This window comes from Puntigrus tetrazona, chromosome 8 (assembly GCF_018831695.1).
Source record: "Puntigrus tetrazona isolate hp1 chromosome 8, ASM1883169v1, whole genome shotgun sequence".
In the NCBI taxonomy this organism is placed as follows: domain Eukaryota; kingdom Metazoa; phylum Chordata; class Actinopteri; order Cypriniformes; family Cyprinidae; genus Puntigrus; species Puntigrus tetrazona.
Window position 1 is genome coordinate 3,946,968 of NC_056706.1, and position 18,423 is coordinate 3,965,390.

General features: G+C 35.9%; 1 protein-coding gene across 2 annotated transcripts in view; it reads left to right on the forward strand.

The window, feature by feature from the left end:
- fgd1 (FYVE, RhoGEF and PH domain containing 1) overlaps positions 1 to 18,423 on the forward strand; it is a 46,412-nt gene that overhangs the window by 14,178 nt on the left and 13,811 nt on the right. The window contains exons 1-6 of one of the 2 annotated variants that reach the window (XM_043247084.1): positions 3,811 to 4,211; positions 13,227 to 13,385; positions 14,171 to 14,357; positions 14,813 to 15,500; positions 16,335 to 16,573; positions 17,535 to 17,691. In XM_043247084.1, the coding sequence (XP_043103019.1) occupies positions 4,154 to 4,211; positions 13,227 to 13,385; positions 14,171 to 14,357; positions 14,813 to 15,500; positions 16,335 to 16,573; positions 17,535 to 17,691 (1,488 nt within the window). In that variant the 5' untranslated portion in view covers positions 3,811 to 4,153. Of the gene's footprint in view, positions 1 to 3,810; positions 4,212 to 13,226; positions 13,386 to 14,170; positions 14,358 to 14,812; positions 15,501 to 16,334; positions 16,574 to 17,534; positions 17,692 to 18,423 lie in introns of those variants that run through there. The other variant, XM_043247083.1, reaches the window with a different exon arrangement.

An 18,423-nucleotide genomic window follows, 5' to 3' on the forward strand; every position in this document is an offset into this window, starting at 1 on the left:
CATAACTTCGTTACGTTGAATGTTTCATTGGGTGCATTTAATTTGGTCAAGTTAAAAGTCAAGAAGAAGATGCTGTATGTGGTGATGCAGTACTTGAAATTCATTCTGCACGAGCCCCATGTGTGGAGTTTGTGTTGTTAATTACACTTAGGTGCCCTGTGTATTTGTCTAGAGGCCAATAAAAGTGCACTGAATACAGAGAGTGAAGGTCAACCCCATTAACCCTTGGTTCATCCCTCCTGTTACTAACAAAAGACCAGTGAACTCTTCTACTAACTCTCTTACATTCACCCAGAGGGGCTGTTGTTGGAGTTTTATGGCCTTGAGGTAAACACATGGGGATGATTGCACCTCTGGAGATCATTTTAATAATTTAATACTGGGAATTTATACATAGTTCATTGAGTTGTACTCGCAGGGATACCGTGCTGTTATTAGTGTTGTTTTCTAATGTAAGTGTGTGTGTTTACATTATATATATATGTTGCAAGGGCCATTCATATTTAATGACATATAATTTTTATTGTTTGTTTATTTTTATTTTACGTATTTATATATATATATATATATATATATATATATATATATATATATATATATATATATATATATATACATATATATATATATATATATATATACACACATATATATATATATACACACATATATATATATATATATATATATATATATATATATATACACACATATATATATATATATATACACACATATATATATATATATATATATATATATATATATATGTATATGTGTATATATATATGTATGTATATATGTATATGTGTATATATATATATATATGTATATATATATGTATATATATATATATGTATATATATATATATATATATATATATATATATATATATATATATATATATATATATATATATTTTAAAAAAAACTGTATACTTCTTCCTCAAGGACCCCTCTCATATACAATACATATATAAATAAATGTTTGTTCTTTGTTTATATTTGTTTGTATTTGTGTTTTCAATTATTTGTTTTGTCTTTCCAGTAGTCTTTATTTTTTGTTTGCATTTATTTAGGTTTTGTTAACATTTTATTTACTTTTTCCCAAAGGCCACTCACATTTATTTTGTGGGTTTATTTTTTTAATGGTCTTTATTTTTTGTTTTTATTTATTTAGGTTATGTTTATTTTTTTTATTTTTTTACTTTTTCACCAGGAGCCCACTCTAATTTATTTATTTATCTATTTCCAGAATATAAGTCTTTGTCCGTTACCGCGGATGATTTTACGTTTACGTTTCTACGACACATATTAAGCGCGCGTGGAAATCAGTGCACGCTTTTAGTAAACGTCTGATCGTGAACGTGAATGCTGTCTGCCGGTCTGTGTCTAAGCGCACACACGTGAGTCACTGGCCTGTGGCCTTGTGATGCCGTCGCCGAGCATGCGCTCTGTGTCCGACTCACAATAATGGGCCGGGTGACAGTAGGCAGATGGCCTTCTCTCTAGGGAAATCAGGGGGGTAAATCTCTCCATTTAAAGCCTACAACCTGTGCCAGTGTCTGAGAGAGCAACAGCGTAGCCGACACAACAGGGGTGAGGAAAATAAAAGAAACGGAGTTAGAGACGGGGCGAACCCTTGCCACGTAATCTCAAGTCATTCTCTGTGCAAGAGGGTTATTCAGACCTTGGACAACACAGACTTACGCCGTCACAAATGATCCTAGATGCGCACCATAGCATGTTGCGTCTTGTCTGGAGGAAAGCTGGGTGTAAAATGTGTGACCTCTGAGCTCATCCAGGTCTGTTTCTTTACCTGATGTCATCGTTGCAGAGTGTGACACACTTTTATATTCTGTGTCAGACTTCATTACTGTGTTCTCAGGCTCATCTCGATGTCCTAAACGCTACATTAATCCGGCTTGAAACCCATCTGGACGATTTGCAGTGGTTTATGGCAACACCAGAAGCATTTGCTAAGTCATTGTGCTTATTTACTTTACTGGATGTACGGAGGCCAAAATTTCGCGAACACTCAACTTGAGCTCCCCGAAAACTTTGACCATTATGCATCAGTAATTTAACAAAGCATGAACGTCATTTGAATGAATTATATTGCTAGCACATTTTTCAAGCAAAGCATTTAACAGAAAGTTTGGTTTCAGATCAAGACATGTTCAAAATGAATTAAAATGAGTGTGAAAAAGTAAAATTACCTTATTATCTTTTTCCAATACTTTGCTTAATGCAATCCAGACATTAATTGTATAAATACGTCATTTTCTTTACATTATTATTCTTTAATAATTTGTATTTTAAGGGAATTGCATGGTATCAGACAATATTTATCTGTAAAATATAAATATTACAAAAAAATTTTTTTTATCAAAATCTGCTTCATTGTGGCTGATTTGTAGTGTTTCACCTCCCAGAATTGCTGTGTATTTATGTTATGTTTTTTGTATTTCTCATTCATTCTTTGCCGTTCTGATAAAGTCACAGTTCAAAATGCAAAATGTTTGGTCTAAAATGACTGCAGATCACTTGATATTTATATTCATAAAAAAAAAAGTGTGCTAACATCTTATAATACCCCAGCCAGTTATTTTTTATGCATAAAAAGCAGCCCCTAGACTAATATATTGCAATGAAATTGTAGAAATCCCATTAAAATCTGTGTTTTCAGGCTGACTCAGCTAATGCACATTCATGTTTCAGAGTTAAAATAGCTAAAATACTTTAGCTTCCTTTAGTTTTCCTTTAGCTTCCATGATTTAGCATTACGGTTTCGTTCATTCAGTTCCCTATGAAAGGCTCGTCTCCTCCTCATACAGTCTCTGGCTGAAGGCAGTACATGTCTTTGATGACAGATAGGCTCACGTGTTTGATCAGTTGTGATGCCTGTTCTTAAAGAGAACCTAATTACACAGCGCCACGCCTGCGCTTTCACTATAAGATGGTTATTCCATGAGTCACAGGCCCTCGATCTGTCATAACCTTTTTAATTGAGTACTTTTCTAATGCACAATGTTTCATTGTGCCATCTTAATGAAAATCTGAAAATCACATCAAGTAGAGTATCAAGTAGTATTAGTAGAGAGATGATGAATATAGAGTAGAGATGTTTTATTTATATATATATATATATATATATATATATATATATATAACACCCTGGAAAAGTGTGGTTTTGGATGATATCAGCATAAATCCTTAGCATTTTTGGTTCAAATACTGTACATTTAAAATAACTTGACATTATATGCATGTCAAAGTTGATCCGAAATATCTGGAGTATGAATTTGAATACTGTGGTAAATAGCAAATGAGCATAATATTAGGTCAATGTGATATCTTCGCTGTATAGTCATAACGCTTTGACAGTAGCCAAGGTCAGGGGAAACACATAGTAACCACCCCCTTATACATTAGTAATCTTAAGAATTATTAAATTACAGTTCTTAAATTAAGTGGCGTTGGGTAAAACAAAAATTACAAAATTAATAAATGTGATGTCAATGTCATATAGCCTTTCAAAATAATTTTTTTCTCAAATACCATAGTGTTTCCAAGACACGTTTTGTAACAGAAAGCCTGATATTTACAAAATATTGCAAACACGGATAAAAAAAAATCGTAGCATTTTGTTTTGAATGATAATATTAGCGGTATCAAAATATACACACAGTCCAAACTAAACCCTCTAAACTGTTGTCAAGGAAACAGAGCTGAGGATGGTGAGGATGGCGGTGAGGGGAGGAGGGACCGGGTGTGTGTGTGTGTGTGTGTGTGTGTGTGTGTGTGTGTGTGTGTGTGTGTCAGGGCAGTCTGAGAGGGGTGGGGGGCGCAAGGGTGCATTTTTATTTCCTTATCATATCCGCATTTTCGGTGTCATCATGGCCACCGCTGCACAAACTTCTAATCTGTCGGTTTTAGGGTCGTTTTGGTGTCGCTAGCGCGGTTTTCGCGTCGGGTTTGTGTAGTAAACGCGTGGTCTCGAGGCGCTGGAGATGATTCTCCTCGCGTCTTAGATCGTTCGCCGGTGGACTGGAAGAGCAGCCGGGGCTTGCGTTTATTTAGCGATAATTGTTTGATTTTTATTTCGTCCTTGAGCATCTGGGGGGATTGTGTCTCCCCGTTCTGTATTTTAATGACTGGTTTTGTATTTTGCTGCGCGATGTACATGGATAAAACCAGTGTGCTCCGGGGTAAGAACCTTTTTTTTTCGCATTTCAGATTATATTTCGACACTATAAAGCGTAATGCGGGCTTTCGAAACGAAATTGTGTCGGTAACCGTAGTTTGAGCATATGCAGTCTTGTGTGCTCGTCTGCAGCATCATATAGCCTACACCATCATGGTCGGAATATTATACATGCATGTTCAATAGTTCAGTGTGTCAGTATGTAAAGTGGGTGTATTCTCCATCTGCTGTCTATACATGCATCATTTGCATTGACATTTGATTGTTTTCGCCCATGCATTGTCATAAAATGTGTATTTTTGGGTTTGGGTTAAATTCGATGCTGATTTTTTTTCTTTTTGGTGGAGGGGGATGGGCTTTTACATGCAATGGAGTAAAATTAATGACATGCACCTTTCTTATGCACATGATAAATCACGCCGACATGCCCGTTTTGAATCGTCTGTGGAATACCGCCGGTGCTTCACCTACATTTTGCAGGCTGGTGCATCATGCCTGCTGCACACGGATGCAGGGTTACATGCAGTGCAGTCTGACATGTAGACGTGTGTGTGTGTGTGAGTGGGTGTGTGTGTAGGGCACCACCACCGCTGTCGCCAACCCTTGTGTTTGCAGTATGCATGCCTTTTGAAGGTTATTTGACGATGCAAAGACGGCATGCACCTGCCATCATTAGGGAACGTGCACTGTCGGTTTGTTTGTGTTTCCATGTTGCTGTCAGGGTCTGGTTATGCGAATGCAATGTCGGTTTCGTCATTCCATGTCTATGAGCTGACAATCTGTTATTTTAAAAATCAAAAGGCACTATATGATACATCAAAACAATGCCTTTTAGCTGTCAACTCACCACGGAGTGGGTGTGCCTGACTACAGTATCCATTACAGCGATGCGTTCTTTCAGACTGCTGCATTTGGGAAATGAATGAACTACATTCTAGTGCACCCACCGAAACTTTATGCATCGCAAGTTTTCCCTGAAAACGCCATTAAGTTTCATGCGCTTGTAGCGGATTTTTGATGCAGTGCATTGATTGATGTGTGGATCCGTTTAGATTTATAAAGGAGATTGGGTGGCAGATGCGTGCAGGGGTGTTTTGCTGGTGTCTGACCCATTAACGCAGCCTTCAGAGGCACAGATGTCTACGCCTGGTTTAATCTACATTATTGACCACCTTCAGTAGGTCACCTAATAGAGAATTTAAGCTTATGTTGTTCTGACTGCAGTAGTTTTCTTAAAGGAGTAGTTCACCAAAAAACGAAAACTTTAGGAAATATGTACTCATACAGGCCTTGTGTCTGGAGGTTTGGAGAAATGTAACATGACATCACTTTCTCACCAATGAATCCTCTGCAGTGAATGGGTGCCATCAGAATAGAGAGTCTAAACAGCTAATTAAAATACAAAAAACCATTGCATCCAACTAAAATATAAGTCTTCTATCCATAATATTGTTTTCTTTGTGGAAAAATTAATCTCGTCTGAATCAGGAGAGAAATATGCTCGGATAAAGCAACACTTACATGCAGATTATGGATACTTATTGGGACCAAAAGCAGTGATTGAAATTTAAAACGCCTTCATTATATATTTGTTACAACCACACAGTTTTTCACTACACAAGATGTCAATTGGTGGATTACTTGTGAATTATTGTAAAGTTTTTATCAGATGTTTGGACTGTCACTCTGACGGCACCCATTCACTGCAGAGGATCCATTGCTGAGCAAGTGATGTAATGCTGCATTTCTCCAAACCTGTTCCGATAAATAAACAAATGAAGCTTGATCGTGTTGGATGGCCTGTAAGTGAGAGAATTCTTTTCAGTTTTAGATGAATTATACCGTTCAAAGGCGCGGCACTAAACTGCCAGGTCAATGAGATCTTGGGCTATTTGGAATTTCATACGTTTTTTATCTATTTGCGTCTGAATATTTTTATTGCAATACATGCTTTTATAAAACCGAATCAGAAATCTCCACTTCAGTGGCGCTTGCATACACTAAACTGTACAGTTTTATTCATATCCATATTGTTAATTGCCATTATAAACGAGTATTTTGAACCTGGCTTCGACCAATCTACTGATTTCCATTCTTCAAATATATTCAAATTAGTGCAAGTCGCTGCAAGCCTCAGTCAATTAGCAGTTTTTACCCTCTTCACCTGCGATAGCTTAGCCTTAAACCTTCCCGAAGACTCCAGAAATGTTTCCCCGCAGATTTTTGGTCCGCTGTGATAAAGACTTGTTTTTCAGCTTCACAGGCTGTGCATTGTTATGCAGTGTCATCTTCGCCTGCGTCTCGGCCAGGTTTTAGATGAGAGCAAATCTTCTCTGCGGTTTGGATTGTGCGTAGCGCCGGCGCGTCGACTGTCCTGTCAGCGCACACGCTCCTGATCAGGATAAAAATAGTCCTTCTGTTTCAACATATCCCTCAGCACACGGCGGGACGGGTATTATCAAAGAGAAAGTTTGCTTTCACCTCCGCGTCTTTCTGCTGTCGCAGCGGCCCGATGTTTGCTGTTACGCTTTATATTCCCTGCATGTTGAGAAGAGCAGAACAATAGGTATAAAAAACGACGTCTGGCATTTCTGAGGAGCTTGTTTCCACTCCATATCGGTGAGCTCATGAAATATTCATAGAAAGTCACATAAGATAGATGAATCAGCAAAGTGGTGCGGTTCTAAATGCGGTATTGATCCGAGCTGATTGACAGGCACAGGGGTTCTGACTGGTCGTGTTATTGTAACACGAGGAAGCCCTAATCACAGACTGACACATCTCTAACCACAAGTGTCCTATTTTATCTTTGTTCCAAAACACAGGCATAGACCATAGACCAAGAACACCGGCGAGGAACAGTTATCATTTAGAAACTGGTGGTAGATTTACAAATAATCACAAAAAAAGGACAAGTAGCACAGTTAATTAAATAGATTTTTTTTTGAGTAGAAAGACTGAAATAGTTTAGCTTCTTTATAAAGATAAGAAAAATATTAAAAAAAGAATAAAGTGAGAAATGTGGTTGCAAGTAATTGAATAATAGATAAAAATATAATTAATGTGACAGTTTCATGCAATATTATTCTGACTTTATTAGAATTTATACTCTGTATTGTTTAATAAATTAGGATTAGGAGGATCATTAAATGTTTAAAGTATCTTATGCTTATTTATTGTCTGCATTTATTTGATCACACACACACACACACACACACATATATATATATATATATATATATATATATATATATATATATATATATATATATATATATATATATATATATATATGAATGATTCTATTAATATATTTATTGAATTTTCCGTATTTTTAGTCTAGTCTTCAGTGTTACATGATCCTTCAGAAATCATATGAGGATTTACTACTAAAAATGATTTCACATTTTCAATGTGGATATTTGTGTGGGAAAATGTGAAACATTTCTTCCAGCAAAGTTCAAAAGAAGAACATTTATTTAAAACATACATTTTTGTAACATTATAAATATCTTGATCATTTATTGAATATTTGCTGAATAAAAACCTAGGCTGAATAATAATAAAAACAAATGCTGACCCCAAACAGTAGTGAATAACTGAGAAGGAAACCCAATAGTTAGAATTTCGAGTATATGCGTGGTAAACATTTTTTTTTTACCTAGTTGTAAACAAAGCAAATATTATTATTACAGAAATAATATAAGTAAATACTATTTTAGTCTTTCTCCTTAAAAAAATCTCACCTTTAATTTAATGTAACCTGTGAACAAGATGTTTTATAATTAATTGTGCAATTTACTATCGATTTCTGAGTTAAAATTGTTTTTACGCCGTTTTTCTTTCACTAGTGTCTGACTAGTGCATCATCGTTCAAATAAGAGAGTTTGTGTGTGGTTTTATAGTGCAGACATCCATCTGAATTGTGAGGATATAACCGATATCCTGATATCAGACCCACGGGGTGGAGATTTCTGCAGAGGTTGTCAAACGTGAGTCCGCTGGGCCTCGGTGCCTAGAAAGCAATACCTCCACCTGTCTCCACCGGACCACAGCTCATTTTTTTTACAGGCCTCTTGGCACCATTTAGGAGAAGAATTTGACCTGCGTCCTAAAGTGTGAACGTCTTTAATAGTCACTTCCTTTACAGCGCAGGTGCGGTACATCCCGTTTGCTCATGCACGAAGAGAATGTCCTGATTTTGACCTTGAAATGTTTTCTTTAGTTTTAGCCAGGTTGGCAGTTTCTTGGTCGAGTTGTGACCCAAAAGAGCCGCTCATTAACATATTGCTAAATAGTTTACTGGGGACTTTCGATTTTTGATTGGAAATCTTTCAAAGTGAAGCCACGGGTCTTGGTATTGAAATGCAAACTGCGGCGGTCAATAGGAAAATCTGGCTCTGAATGTCTTCAGAGTGGTTTTTTGAGGGAGGCTGGTGAGGCAGATGTTCTATTGAATCATGGGTAATTCAGATTAGGCTTACAGACGCCCGTACCCCGGGCTTCCTGTTGGAAGTGAGTCTGGGGGTGATAGTTCAACAAAAAGCCGTTGTTTGTAAAATTCACAAATAATTAACATATTTGTGATTTGCAAGTAACACGTTTGAATTAAACATAACAGTTAAAAGTAACATAAAGTCTAAAGTTTTTAATGGGTTATTCACAATTTTGGAAAATCATTTTAGCAGTGTACCTAGCATTGTCTAGGCCTGTCACGGACGTCCTAACAGTTTTTCATATTTTTCATATTACTTGTGATGCCACTTTACGGCAATGACAGAAATTAACTGTAAGTCCAATACGAATCTACTACCGGACGATATTTGCACCTTAAACTCATATTTTGTGTTCGCATTTACATTGGTCAAATTTCTACATTTACTCAATAAATTCGTTGTTTGTAAAATTCACATCTTTTAATGACATTTTTTATAAAGTCAGCATGACATTAATGGTGTTATTCTGACAAAAATGTTATTGCTTAAAATCATTTTAGCAGTGTACCTATGCATTGCTCATAGTAAAAAATGTTCCGGACGATGATGCATATTATGCTCTAACAGTTTTTCATATTTTTAAAAAACATATCCAGTGACTTGTGATGCCACTTTACAGCAATGACAGAAATTAACTGTAAGTCCAATACGAATCTACTGAAGGACGATATTTGAATTATTCCTTAAATAAACCGCTTTCAAAAGGCATGTCAAGGATTAATCTAACCTTTGAAGTACAGCATTTTTACATTATTTGTCAAATGTTTACATTTAATCAATAAATTCCGTCTTTGCACTGCAGAAGTTGCAATGATCTTTTTAATGACATTATTATACTTTATTTTATAAAGTCAGCATGACATTAAAAGTGTGCTGATATTCTGAAAAAATGTGATATTGCTTAAAATACACCAGATAGACGTGTAAACGATGTTAAAATGTTAACTGGTTATAAATATGAGACAAAGCTCATAGGAAAAAATGTTCCCTTATATCGTGAATTTTCACAGATGATGCATATTATGCTCTACAGTATGACTAACTTATAATTAAAAAACATCCTCCAGTGACAGGCTATTGTGACCAGAGTATTTGGCTAGTTGCCAAGACATGAAGATGCTCCAGAAAAGACTAAAAAAGTATAACCATAAAAATCCTCTTTAATTATATGGATTAGGAATGACATGAGGGTGAAGACTGAACTGGAGGTGAATTATTCCTTTAATAAACCGCTGCCAAGGCATGTCAAGGATTAATCTTAAGTCTCTGAATTGAAGAGCAGTACAGCATATTTTTACTCCAGTACTATGTCTGTCTCTGCTTTATCTTCACGGCCCTAAAAGCCCCCTGTCTGCACTTTATGCCTTCAGGAGAAATGGAGCATGAAAATATCAGTCAGTCAGAAGTAAACTTCTCAAAAGAAAAGACGCCTGCATGAAGCGTATTTCAGCAGCGCTTTTGATGACATTGAATTTGTAGCATGAGCATGTAATTCTAGTCTTCATTAAAATGCATGCTTTCAGCTGCACTGGAGAAATTTTCCCATGTGTTTAGATGTCTTGATGAGTTTGTGCCTGAATTGACTTTGTGCCTGTAAATGGAAAGATCTTTTTTCTCTGTCTGCTATGGAAAAAGAAGTCTGTCTCATCGGAGACCGTGCGAGAAACTAGTTAGGTGATTTTGAATAGAAATGTAACAGTTGGTTTCTGGGATCATCTTTGTAAAATGCATCTGTTAAAATGTTTTGGGGGATACATTTGTATTTTAATTAACATTAAGCAACACTCTTTGTAGTGGCATTATTACTTCAGTCATTTTTTGCACTGTAGTAGGCCTACTGTAAATATAATTTTATGATTAAATAAAAGAAATGCTACATGAAATAGAATAAACATTAACTGAAATAAAGTATTTGAAAACATTGAATTGGTTTAATTTTAGCTAGTTGCCAAGACATTTCTCATTTTCATTTAACTTTACTTGATGTGCTGAAATAATAAGTGAATATGAGTGAAAACTAACCTATAAAGACATTTTAAAATCTAATGAAAAGTATAACACAAAAAAAATCCTAAAACTTTAATTACATGTTAAAGAAATGAAAACTATAGAAATAATTGCAAATCAATATATATATATATATATATATATATATATATATATATATATATATATATATATATATATATATATACACACATTCAAATGGTAGTGTATATTGTTAGAAAGGATTTCTGTTCTAAACAAATGCTCTTCTTCAGCATATTCAAAGGATTTCTGAAGGATCATGTGACACTGAAGGCTGGAGTAATACTTGTCGTTTTTTGATCACAGGAATAAATTAGTTTTTTAATGTATATTAAAAAAGAAAATTGTCATTTTACATTGCAATAGTATTTTACAATCTAAATTTTTTTTCTTGTATTTTTGATCAAATAAATGCAGCTTTGATGATCTTTAAAAAAAAACAAAAAAACATACTATTTCCAAACTTTTGACTGGTAGTGTATATATAAAAACACAGCCACGCATGTATATATTTAAGTCGAATATATTACGTTTCTATATCAAGTATATGAATATACATATATGCATGTGATTAATTGTAAATATTACAGCTTGTAGGTCACAGCGCACATCCCTTTCCCATACAGTAACTCCAGAGTGCATGGGAAAAACAACATCCAAATGTGCGGCTAGGAGAACTCTGCTTTCTCCCTCACTAGCCTTTCTTCACCTTTAAGTAATTTTGGTGGAGCATGTGGAAGTCATTTCAGCCCCCTGCCTTCACTAGCTGGTATGAGTGTCCCCATATGGAACCAATTAGCTCTTTGTAGGGGGACAGGCGAGCTTTTTTTAAAATGGCAACGTCACCGAGACGGCGGGTCTGCCCACCATCTGACCCGTCCGTGCCACTTTAAGAAATTCCGTCGAGATTTTTTCTATCAATGCTCCTTTTGATCTAAAATGCCTTCGAATCATATTTCCGCGTGCATCGCTTGTAGTTGTGAATTTTGTTGCGTCACCAGAATCGCAGTGTCTTGCGCTGATTGAGCTGAACAGGCAAATATACACAGCAGTGACTGGCACTTTAACACACTGACCTACTTAACACGCGGCGGCCCAACACGGGCACAGAGCGCTCTGCGGCTCTCCCCGTTTACCCAGAAGTCTTTTTTACACAGTTTGATGTCACGTTCACGTTGTGTCAGCACAAACCGGTGTGTAATTTAAGCCTATGATTGATGTGGAGTATATACTCGGACTTATCACTGGATCTGGGCTCGCAGTTCAGTGATTTGTGTGAAAACGTGTTGTACATTTATGCTTTCTGCCTTTCAGACACATCACTCAACCCGAACTGTAATCCATTACGCCCAGTCGGCTCCATTAAATTAGGCCGAATTGAATTTGCCAGTCTTGTTTTCCTCTCTCTTGTTGATTCTTAAAGCGTTTCCTGTCTGAGATGATCATGCTAGCAGCGACGAGCCAGCTTTTACCTTTTCAACGTACTTTTTGAATGGATTAAAATTTTTGCGTTACATTTTGTTACGTTTTTTAAAGACAAGCATTTTTGTGCTCATTGGCATGGGCTTATTTTCATTACTGTTTGGGTTTTGAAAAGAAGATAATACTTTTATTCAGCAAGAATGAACTGGATTTGTCAAAAGTGATCATTTCTAAAAAAAGATTTTTGTTCATGAAAGTATTCGGAAAAGTTTCCACACATCAGCATATTTGAATGATTTCTGAAGGATCATGTGACACTGAAGATTATAGTAATAGCCTAAAATTAATTTTTGTACCTCGGGAATAAATTACATCTTAATATATATCTAAACAAAAATCATTTATTTTAAAGTGTAATAATATTTCACATTATTACCGTTTATACAGTATATTTGGTCAGACATTAAATCTTACCCCAAACTCTTGAACAACACAAGATATAATAGCACCTAATATGAATCAGTCCGTCTCTCTATAAAAATGACCATAAACAGATGTCGTTTTTGTTTCTCATATTTGTTTTCTTATTGTTGTGCTGGCTTCATTCACATGTTGTTCTGAAGAAAAACATTCATCATCTTGCACAACCTTCTGATGGTAAAAATAGTTAGGAAATGCATGAAATCTGTTTTGGTTGTTCATTTGAAATTACTCACACTGTTAGCATACGAAACTCTTTTATTTTCTTGCCAAAGCCAGTTTTAATCACAAGAACGACCCTGATGGGAACTCCCTGTGTCGTGTACATGCTGCTGTTGTATCACAAAGGCTCTGGCTACGAAAGAGAGAGTGGCGTATTTCAACTCAAACTGATGTGAATTATTTCGACCAAAATCTACTCAAATAAAGCCCACAGCAAGTTATTGGTTGTAACCGATAAAGAACACCACGCACGGTTTACTCCATTCATTGAGATTCTCCAAACCAAAGCGAGTCTGAACCCTCTCTCTTTCTGTCATGCCCGTCCACCACCAACTCACGGCTTCTAACCAAGAACCTTTCCCTTGAGCCAGGCCCCTGCCTCGGAGCCCACGAGACCCCACAGCGCCTCTGCTCTGACCCTGGACCCCTGGAAGCACAGCACTGCAATGGCACAAGTGAGAACGGACCTCAGGACGTCCCGCCTCCACCCCCTAAAACACGCCCACCTTTACCTGGGCCGAAGCCTCAAGGTACTTTCTGTACATTCATCATTCACTCACCAACATGATATTACACAAGATATTAAAGAAAATCCAAGCTCTTTGTTTCTAAACAATCCACATAGAGCCATGAAATAGCTCTGCTATTTGTGGAAAATTTGTTATTTATTTAAATATGCACATTCAATAGCATGCAGTACTTCAAAAATTTGTGGTAGGAAAAATTTTTGATGTTTTCGAAAAATGTCTTATTTTCATTGAAGCTGCATTTATTCGATCAAAAATGCTGTAAAAACACAGATATATTTTTGCAATTTAAATGGACTATTTTTTGTTTGAATACATTTTTAAATGTTATTTATTCCTGGGATGTAATGCTGATTTTTTTTAGCATCATTATTTCAGTTTTTAGTGTCACATGAGCATTCAGAAATCATTTTAATATGCTGATTTGCTGCTTTAAAAAATATTTTAAAAAGATTTTACAGAGAATTGTTTATTATTAATTATGTCTTTACTGTTTATTAAATTAACTAGATTTTTTAATGATAGTGTATGTTTTATGCATATTTAAATGTAAGCAGAACTTTTAACTAAATTGAGGTCAGCGTTATTTTAATGTTTACTGTGTTCTCTTGGACCTCATGTATAATTTATGCTATAATATAATAATGCACTATGTTGAAATCTAATAAAAATACTTGTTATTCTGTCCTGCTGTTCCAATTTAATATCTGTGTCTGTCTGTGTTGCGGTCATGTGATCGTGCACCAGTCTCACTGTATTGATTCTCGTATTGATCTTGTCTCGTTCAGTGCCCCCGAAACCCCCTCATCTCCAGCAGCAGAACGCTCGACGGCCACGCCCCCCGGACAAGCCCCTCCCGCCTCCGCCCTCCCGCCCGCTCCCAGCCGACCCCCGCCAATCACGAGCCACCTTACCGAGAGCAGAGGGAAGCTCCTCCCCCACTTGTGTCCTCTCGCTCATCGAGAAGTTTGAGAGGTGAGAGATCGCAATCATTCGAGTTTATTATTCATAACTACAGTCCTGATTTGGTGCTCTCGAGTAATGAAATCGCCGTTTATTGATCACAGGTAAACAAGAAGTTATATCTTTTATGTCATGGCAAAAAAATTTATTAATCAGCTTTTTTTAAGTGGAAATACTGAAATATTCTGTAAACAAGATGTACTTGAGAAGCAGGATTGCATAATGTTTTTTAGAATTAGCAGTTTCTTACTAAATTGATACTTTAATTACTTTCGTGTAGAAGTTAAGGTAAAGTAATTTGCATAAGATGTCTTAATATTTATTTAATTTAATTATATTTTTTATTTTTATTTATTATATTGTTTTAATAAAGGGCTCACAATGTCGTATTTTAAATATTTCTTTACATATACTTACAAATATATATATATATATATATATACTTTTTGGTCTTTTTTTTTTTTTAGGGAGCAGATTATCGTGGTACCAGATATCACCGGGGGAGTGATGTGTACCCCACGGGTCCCTGAACAGCAGGCCGCCTCTGGGTCGTTCAGCCCTCCACCCTCGGAGTTCATCCTGCCCTGCACGTCCCTTCAGGAACCGCTAGAGGCGCCGCTGGCCGAGGAGGAGGTCGAGAAAGAAGAAAAGGAGGAGGAAGACGAGGTGGACGAAACCGAGGAGGATGACAGTGAACTCGGGGCGTCCTGCTCAGAAAAGCGCCTCTCTATGGAATCGGGCTACGGTGCCTCCGATAAACTGCTGGACACCATGGAAATGAGAGACCTCACGGCCAACCAATCAGAAATCCCCTCGGATCGCTTGTCCCTCCCACCGTCACAGATGGATGGGAAGCTGGCCAATAGAGACAGTGGCATCGACAGCATCAGCTCGCCCTCACACAGCGAGGAGCTCTGCTTCGTCGGGGATGAGGATCGGGTCGGTCACGAGAGGGAGATTTGCCCCTGCAGCCCAGGGCCCGGGCTGGCTTGCGGCTATGCCGAGGGGCCCGAAGGAGATGGGGCCGGCGGTGTGGAGGGAGGCAGAGACTCAGAGGGAGACAGTGATATGGAGGAGGGCAGCGGGGATGAGAGTGAGATGAACCCCATGGCCCTTCAACCTCTGCCTAAAGCTGAACGACAGGACTCCACTGAGGTGAGGATTTATATAGGTGCTTATTTCGGAAATGATTAGATCATTTAGTCAGAGATTGATCTCATTCTTGCTGTAGGTGTTACCAAAGACTCTGTAGTTGGGAATAAATAAACATAAACGCATAGATACAATCAAACAGCTTAACTAATTCTAAGAGATAAAAATACATTTTGTTCATGAAACCCTGACTAAAATATATACTTTTAATATATGTTTCATAAATACAATATATTATTAAATATAAACATATCCTGTATTTTGTCATTTATTTTTTAATACAATTTTATATATTTATTTTTACAATCTTGTAAAATGCTTTATTATTACAATTCCAATTTTATTATAAAATGATATATATCTACAGTTTTTTATGTAAAGTATTTTAATATCATAACACTATGTATGACAACAAGTATTTTTATATTAAATATGTTTATATATAGTATATATTAAGTATAAAAAATTATATAATTATATATATAATAATAATAATGTATTATTTATTATTCAAACATTAGATCAGTGGTAAAGACATATATAGTTTTACTAAAGATTTCTATTTTAGTTAAATACTTAACTTTCTATACATTGAAGAATCCTGGAAAAAATATATATATTTTATGTAAATGTTATTTTGTTCTATTTTGGTCAAATAAATCCATGCTTGTTGAGCAGAAGAAACCTTTTTTCAAAATCACAAACTTCTTAAATTCTACATTTTAAATTTGAAAGTTCTCGCTGTTATAAAGACCGAGACTCTGTGCACTTTAGTCCATCTGGTTGTCACAGCTTTGTTCGAAGCCATTATTCCGCCGTCCTTTTCTGGTTTTGCAGCTGTCAGTCCAGCAGCGGGTGTTTAACATTGCTAACGAGCTTCTGCACACGGAGAAAGCTTACGTGTCCAGACTGCACCTCCTGGACCAGGTGTTCTGCGCCCAGCTGATGGAGGAGGCCCGAGCACGCAGCTCCTTTCCCTGTGAGGTGGTCATGGGCATCTTCTCCAACATCTGCTCCATCTACTGCTTCCACCAGCAGTTCCTGCTGCCCGCGCTCGAGAAACGCATGGAGGAATGGTGAGAAAGATCGTAGATACTTGATATTGCATATAAGAAAAATTGATAATTTTGTCCCATACAATGTATGGTTGGCTGTAGCTATATGTATATATGTATATATATATATATATATATATATATATATATATATATATATATATATATATATATATATATATATATATATATATATATATATATATAATTATTACTGCTTTTGTGGTCTAGTATTTATTAGTAGTTAAAAATGAGTATTTTTGTCTTGTTTTCCAGTACAGATAATTAAACATTCTTAAATCATGATACTCTTACTGGAGAAGCAAAATGACTTTAAGATATTAAGTCTTGTTTTCTAAAAAAAAGCAGTTCAGTTTATACTTAAAATTAGAGAAATATCTGCCATTGAGGTACTAATTAATTGAAAGTGAAAGCAAGATAATTTTAAGCGTAAGATTTGTATTTAAATTCAGAAAACAATACAAAATATCTGACGTTTATATAAGATATTTGTACTGAAAAGCAAGAGAAAAATACTTCATTTTACTATATGTAGGCTTACGTGGATAAAATTGGACATATATATTCAACTTTATACTATAAGCTAGGTAATAACAGTTATATAATGATGCTAATGCTAATAAATGATTACATATATTATTAATAAAATAGGACAGGCATTATATTTCATTAGCTTAATTATAGTATGATACTCTAGACAATAGGCTTGGCATACTAACAAAATATACAACTGGTGTTTTTGTCAAACATGAAAAAGCTTTCAGGGTGGCTCATGCAGTCTTCTCTTGGACATAAGTAGATGTTTAAGGAATTTAGAGGACAAATGGATGTTTCCAAGTATCCAAGTGACATATGTGTTTCCGTAAACTAAACTTTGTTTAGACACAGTCTAATTTTGGAAAAGGAAGGGTGACCTTCACTAATGATGAGTGGACCTTGACTTCCACCCCTCTCCCCTCAGGGATCTGAACCCCCGCATTGGGGACATCCTGCAGAAACTGGCGCCTTTCCTGAAGATGTACGGCGAGTACGTGAAAAATTTTGACCGGGCCATGGAGCTGGTGAACACCTGGATGCAGCGCTCCTCTCAGTTCAAAGCCATCATTCATAACATCCAGGTACTAAACTGACCGTGCCCCGTGATGAGAAAAAGTGTTGGCGTCGTGCATAAATATCGTATGAAATGCAGTTGTTTAAAGGTTTGGGGTCGTTATAATTTCATGCCGTGTCATCATAAGAACGCATTAATCATTAAAATGAAGGTTGCTTCAATTTAGTTGCATGTCTTGCATGTGTTTATGCATGTACATACGTTTTTTGTTCGTTTAAAAGAAATTAATATTTTTATTCACCAAGGCAGTGAATCAAAAGTAACTGCATTTAAGATATTTGCTATTACCTTATGAAGATTCTCAGGGTAAATGCTGTTCTTTTGAAGAATTTAAACCTCCATTCCCCAAAGAATCATGGAAAAAAAATTAACATTCGTAATAGTTTAAAAAAAGAAATGTTACCTGAGCAACAAATTTGCATTTAGGGGGATATAATTTGACACCGAAGACTGGAGTAATGATGATATAAGTTCAGCTTTGCATCAGAGAAATAAATTACATTTTAAAATATATTAAATTGGAAAACAGTGATTTAAAACGGTAATAATATTACTGATTTCACTATATTTTGGATCAAATAAATGCAGCTTTGGTGATCAGAAGAGACTTTCATGCAAACTTTTTCATGATAGCGTTTACTTAAAATCAGCCAGCATTTTATATGAAAAATTGGTAATACTTTACAATAATTAACATTACTTAAATAATGCTAATTTCAGCATTTACTAATGCATTATT